The following is a 6,874-nucleotide window of genomic DNA, read 5'->3' on the forward strand; positions in this document are numbered from 1 at the left end:
TGAATCATAGAATCAATTCAGTCGAAAAAGACTTCTGAGATCATTGAGTCCACACTATGGCCCAACACCACGGCACTTCGTGCCACGGCCAGGCTTTCCCTGAGCACCTCCATGGAAGGCAGCCTGCTCACAGGTCTCATCACTCCTTCTCCCAATGAATCCTTCCTAATGTGCAACCTAAACCTCTCCTGGCGGATGGAAACACTACATTTATAAACCAGAAGGGGAAAAAACCCCAACACCATGACATGGAGATTAAGGACTGAAGGCTGATACTCCACAGGTTTTGCCTGCATTCAAACGAATAATGAAAGAATGTAGAAAACAGAGGCGCTCAGTAGCGGCAGCGGCCTGTGAAGCTTGGCCTGCTGTTGCAGAGAAGGAGCTGGCTCTCCCCGCAGCACTGCCGGGAGGAGCGGGACGAGCAGCAGCAGCTCCCGCGGCGGTACCTCAGCCCCGGCTCGGGCCGCGCCGGGCCGGAGCGGCGGGCGGGGCTGGCAGAGCCGCCATCCGCAGGGCGCAGGCGCGGGCCGGAGCCGGGCCCGGCAGCGGCGCAGGCGCGGCGGCGGCCGCGGGATCTCAGCAGGCTCGGGGCGGCGGGGCGCGGTGCGGGCCCAGCATGTCGGAGAAGAAGCAGCCGGTGGACCTGGGGCTCCTGGAGGAGGACGACGAGTTTGAGGAGTTCCCGGCTGAAGGTGCCGGGCGGGGGCGGCACGGGACGGGAAGCCAGGATGCGACAGGCCGCGGCCTGCAGGCGGGACCGCCGCGGCCTGGGCCGACCGGGGCGGGCAGGACGCGGCGGGCAGGACGCGGCGGGCGTGGGACCCGCGGGCGTGGGACCCGCGGGCGTGGGACCCGCGGCGGTGGGACCGGCGGCGGCGGGGCTGGGGTGCCGTGTGCGCCGGCCCTGCCCGCGGGTCCCCGCGGCCATTCCGCGGGGCAGCGCCGTGCTGCCGCACCGCAGGGCCCGGCTGAGCCCCACGGAAGCTTCCCCGGTGCCCGCGGGTCCCTGTGCAGCCCCCGCCCGGGCAGGGGCTGCAGCGCCGTCAGACCGCGATCGCGCTCGATCGTGCCCGGCTCTGTGGCGGTGTCGCGGCGCTGGGCACATCGCGCTGCAAGTGCTGTGTCATTGTGCGAGAGGGCTGGTGGGAACAAGTGCCGGAGAAGTTTACTGCTTTTTGACACTGGAGATGAGAATCGCAGGGCAGAGGAGGTACGAGGGCCGGAAACTGAGCGTAAGGTGGAAAAAAATGTGAAAATGAAATACTGCGCTCTGTAGTTACTCTTAGTTTCTTTATCTATTGAAACACGGATATGTATATGCTGGTTGGCTTTTAATAGGTACAAATATACTTTATAAGGAATTTAAATTCAATTAACTTTGTGAGTCCCTTCACAGAGATAGTCTTGGAAACATCCCTATTAGGGCACGTTTACTTTTTATGTCCTTAATTCTGTCTCAGGTTGTGGATTATGAGAAATTATATATATCATGATGAATGTAATGTCAGGATTTTTTTTTTTCCTCTAATGTCTTTATTGCATGTGGTTTTTCTATGGCCTTACATGCCTTAGGTCTTCTGAACCCTTTAGTTCTGCTAAAATTGGTGTTTTTGTGGGTACTGATAAAGTTCATGACATAGTTAGCATTTTAGCTGAAATAAATTTACAAGACCATACTTTCTTTTTCCTAAGTGTTTCCTAAAAAGAAAAAAAGAGTTTATCTTATTTAATGTAAATTAAGTATTCACAGTAGGGGAAGTCCCTGGAGCTTCTGGACCTTGGATTGGGCAGAGCCCTGACTTGCTGTTACAGAAGGCGAAATTAGTTTTGCTTGACTCTAGCTGTAGTGCTAAAGCAAAGTACTGTGCAGGCTTTCTGGGTGGAACAGAGACTTATTAAAAAGTGACCATCATCAGGCTTCTAGATGTTGTTTCTTGCAGAAAATAAGAACGTTCAAAACGTTTGAATCCTCACGTGAGGTCATAGTTTTGAGATGTTGAGTGTTCAGACCACTTTGTCTGTTATCTCCAGTATTTAGGTAAGAATTGTGATAACTGGGCTCAAACCCATTCCAAATTGTTGTTCTTTCGAATTAAAACACCACTTTCTGGCAATAGGAGAACCTATTGTGTTCTATTACCCAGTTTTAATCCAAAGGAAATTAGATAATGCAAATCTGTGTTAAGGGATGAAAACACAGACTTTTGGGGTTTATTCCAACCTAAAAATTAACTTAAACAATTATGAAAACAAGTTATGTATCAAAACCAGACGTGCCCAATATTTATAGGATACTTTGAAGTATAGCAGAAGTATACTATAGTAGATGAAAATAATGTGAATGAGTCACGAATCTTTTGTACAGTGCATTTCAGAATATAAAAATGTAAAGTGATAGAGCAGGGTATAAAGAACCCTAAAATCCTAAAAATTGTTTTTTGTTTCCCAAGTACAAAATAAAACAATCAGTGATCAGCCTATAAAAATATATTTTTAAGGAGTTCAGCCATGACAAGTTTATAATTTTGGTGTATATTAGTAATACTTAATGGTAGTGGACACTTAAGTGATCTTAATACTTTCAATCCCAGATAATGCTCTACCTTTTTTACTTTTGTTTAGTCACAGGCATTTAATGTAGCAGGGAGTAATAACTGTATTATACAATTCTGGGGTAGTAGTTTCAATATACAGCTGCTGCAGAATCTTGTCCTGTGGGGATGAGAATGTAATTTAGGCTTTACTTTCTCTCTCCACCCCAGCAAGGAAGATGAGATGGGCCTTTCTGACTCCTCTTTACTCAGTGTGATTTAGAGCATCTTCTTGCAGTCTGCCCTGCTGATCTTCTATGACTGAAGCTGCTGTTTGTTGTGCTGGATATGAGTTACTGGGAGATTTTTTTTCAAGTTTGTAGTTCTGTCTGAGCTACTTATATGTTTGTAGATAGAAAAGTTTGACTTTGTGCTAATTTTAAGTGGTTTGAGCTTTGTTTTTTCTCTCTTCAAAGTCCAGTTAATCAGTAAAGTTGTTTCTTTTTTGACAGAAAAAATCAGTGGAATATAAATTGACAAGGGCAAAGCTTATTGCAGGTAGTTGTAAAGGATAAGCCCTTCCCTTTGAGGACCTAGCAATACAACTAAATCCAGATAATTGATTTTTATATACAACATTTTTTCTTCACCTTTTCTTCCCATTTTTTTTCCTTTTGCTCTCACAGCACAATTTCTATACCCCTTCATCTTTTCCCATTATATAATATATTTGAGTAGGGAAATTTAATTGTAATGCCTTCCACACGTGTGTCTTTAATCAGTGACAAATGGATTTTCCTGTCCTGGTGAATCTCAAATATTAATTTTGTTGCCTGTCAGTGTTAGAAAAAGGAGGAGAAAATGCAAAGACCAGGCTTCATTCTTAGAAAGTTAGCTGTTCACAGTGAATTAGTTTCTGATGTTTTACCCCACTGACTTTCTCCCCTGATCCCCCCATACCTCCATCAGTGTTTAATGTTACTTTAGGTCTTTGTCCTCAAAGCTTTTTGTGCATGGGCAGCACATAGCTTACTGGAATGAAAGGGGAGGAACAGTGTTATCTCTTTAAATACAGTAATAGATTTTGAGAAATAAAAAGTTGCAAGTGTCAAAATTAGGGGGCTTCTGTTTTTTTAACATTTGAAAACTGTGTGTCTTTCAGTAGGAATCAACTGAGAAACTTAAAAAAAATCAGCTAACTTATGTTTTCAGAGTGATTCTGAGCCTTTAATTTTCATTATTTTTCTGAACTAATTTGTTTGATTTTAATTTTTTTCTAATAATGAAGTATTAAATGTGTAATGAGTAATTTGTCAAGGGTGATGTGCCAGATTACTTTTATTATAGGAAAGATATAAATAAATTTAGTAAATGGACATGAAGTGTTTCCCTTCAAAGGCAAGACAGCCTTTGCTGTTTTGCAAACCCAGAAATAGCTGATTTTGAGGTATCAAGTGCTGTTTGCAGATGCTTCTCTCAATTTGCCTTTGCTTCTGCATCACAGTTTTTTTGTCGTTTGTCCATAGACTGACTGCATCTGATTTGAGGGAACAGAGAATGTGTCTGTGTTTTGGCAAAAGCATCTGATACATATTTACTTTTTTAATCTGAAAAAGGTGTTTAAATATAAATCTGGAAGGATGATGCTATAGTTTATCCATAGGTATGCAAAATATCTCATAGGAATGTTTAATCTTGCAAGCCATGACGTGTGTGTAATGATTTTTTTTTCACCAAGTTTCCTTTTTGTTGTAATTACAGAAATTTTGAGTTGTGTTTTAGATCTGACTCATAAACACTTGAATGTGATCCAGGCTTCTCTGTTAAATTTACCAGAAGTCTGCCTTTCCCTGTGGCTGAGCTAATCAGTCAGTAAGACATGATACCAAAGCAGTGCAGCATACAGTATTTAGACCTCTTTTCTGTCTTCAGATTGGACTGGTTTAGATGAAGATGAAGATGCACATGTCTGGGAAGACAACTGGGATGATGACAATGTAGAAGATGATTTTTCCAATCAGTTAAGGTAATTTTATTTAAACTTTCTCTTCTAGAAGATGGGTAAAATACTTTAAATGGGGTTGATTAGTTAATATCTGAAAGTTTGATATCTGCTTACTTTAAAAAAATAAAGTTCTGAAAATGGAAATAAATGAAAGCTTTACTTTTTGCTTTTCTATTTAAAGCCTTTTAGAACCAGACTTAGGGATTACAAGACTCTGAAGTACTGATCAGCGTTTCATCTTTAATCATTCTACTAAAAATGCCTTGGGACATTGTGGTGACAGAATTTTGCTCTGTTACGCAAACAATGCAAAGATCATGGAAAGTTGATATATAGTTGACACTTTGTCAATTTAACATGAGTGGATCCTTTTCTAATGACTTTTCTGTGTGTGTGTGAAAGTTCTGTACTGCCAAGATTAATGGCAAGGCATCCAAGATTATCCCTTTGTGCTATGTCATGTGCAAAGCATGTTACAGTTTTTATGTCTGTACTTTAAAACAGCACTGCTGTTCTTTGTCCAAATGGGCAAATTTTCTGGAGATTAGTGATCTCTATTAGCATTAAGGTTCTTTCCTATGTGATGAAAATACTGTTTATGAGCAACAACAGCAAAGTAATTGTTAATTACATGCTTTAAAAAAAAAGTGATAGCAATTTGTGTACCTCTAAACCAGTTGCTTAATCCTCTTTGTCACTTGTAGTTTCAGTAATCCTTTACTGACGCATAATTATAACTTAAATTGTTTCAAGCATTCAGAACAAAGCCAGATTTTATAATTAATCCCTCAGTATGTTGCATGAGGAGCAAACTGTCTGTAATACAGCCTGCTTAAACAGTTCCTAGGTTGATCTCCCTTGTACTCCAGGGAAAGCAATTATTTTTGTGTCTTCTGCATAAAAAATTGTTGGCATAGTTTTTTCATATGTGGTTCAGAGGCAGTTAAATGGTAATATTGGAAAACATGTAATGAGACAGACTTTCAAGAAATAGTACAATTCTTGATAGACACAGTTGATCTAGACAAATTTTGTGCAGCTGGCCTTAGTTGCAGCCTGCAGTATTGGTGACCATATAGTGGTATGCAGTGTTGCCTGGTTGTAGTGTGTTTCTTCCATCTCTAGAAAGCAAGTGCTGCAGTCCTCCACTTTTGAAGTCCTACTACCAAATGTGCAAACTAACCCAAAATATTTTTAAAGACTTGTACTTCTGTACCTAGATACATGTGTGCTAAGATAAAACAGGATTCATCCTGGCTGGTGTGTTCAGAGGCAGGTGAGAAGCAAAGGGGTGGCAGGGCAGGAGTGATAAGTTGTAGTTCCTGACTTGCTGTCCTGGCCACAACTAAGGACAACAAAGCAATCGTTTCCCTCAGAATTGTTCGCTGCAAGGTGTATTGCACCAAGACATAAATAAAAATTTCAGACTGCACTATTCTAAAAGCAAAAAAAAAAAACAAACCCCTTTTGTTTTGTTCCAAAACAATTGTTTTGGAAGCACATGCAGTTAAGTCAAATAGAATAGTGAGATTGCCTGAGTTAAGGAAATATTGAGAATAATGTATAAGATTTTTGAGAATATGTATAAGATAATATTTTGGTTATTCTGATGAATTTGAAGATGTTGCAGGTGCATGGTGCTACTTTGTGCCTTATGGTGGGTCAGAGGGCAATAACTATGATTAAAATAAATATTTGAATTTTTTACTGAGAAGTTACTTATAGTGATTTAAGATAAAAAACTGGGGTTCAAGAATTACAGAGTAAGTAAGGTTAAGGTAATTGGTATGAATAAAAAAGCAGTATGACATTGCTATTTAAAATGATTGTATATTGTGTAGTATATTTAATTTTTTAAAAAACCACATGTCTAACAGTATTGTGTATGTGTTTCAATATATCGGTCTCTCTTCTCTACAGAGCTGAATTAGAAAAACATGGATACAAGATGGAAACGTCATAGCTTTTGCAGAATATGGAGTGGTTTAACACTGAACTGTGGATAGACTTTATTGAGAAAAGAAGAAAAGATGGAAAATGAGAAGACACACTTAGTTCATTATCTGCTTGGATTTATTATTGTTTTGTATAAAAAATAAAGTTTTTAATCTTAGCCTGGTCATACATTAGCCTCTACTCACCTGGTACGTTGTATTTTGGTTCTGAATTGTCTTGTGTGGCGGAATTCACGGACCTGCCTGGAATGCCACTAATGGTCTGTCAGTGGCTGATGCTCCTGCAGTGGCTGCTATCCTGGGGGGCTAAACATGTGTAACCAGAATGAAGACTAATGAATGCTGTCACAGGAAATAAAATATTTATGTATTCCAATTAA

General features: G+C 40.7%; 1 protein-coding gene across 1 annotated transcript; it reads left to right on the top strand.

The window, feature by feature from the left end:
* The first annotated feature begins 531 nt into the window (after positions 1 to 531).
* SEM1 (SEM1 26S proteasome subunit) lies at positions 532 to 6,652 on the top strand. The gene is made up of 3 exons (XM_084213700.1): positions 532 to 695; positions 4,467 to 4,560; positions 6,460 to 6,652. Exons 1-3 carry the CDS (start codon positions 620 to 622, stop codon positions 6,500 to 6,502), a joined length of 213 nt encoding a protein of 70 aa, XP_084069826.1. The 5' UTR covers positions 532 to 619; the 3' UTR covers positions 6,503 to 6,652.
* The last annotated feature ends 222 nt before the right edge of the window (positions 6,653 to 6,874 follow it).

Source organism: Fringilla coelebs (assembly GCF_963513975.1).
Source record: "Fringilla coelebs genome assembly, chromosome: 1".
Taxonomy (NCBI): Eukaryota; Metazoa; Chordata; class Aves; order Passeriformes; family Fringillidae; genus Fringilla; species Fringilla coelebs.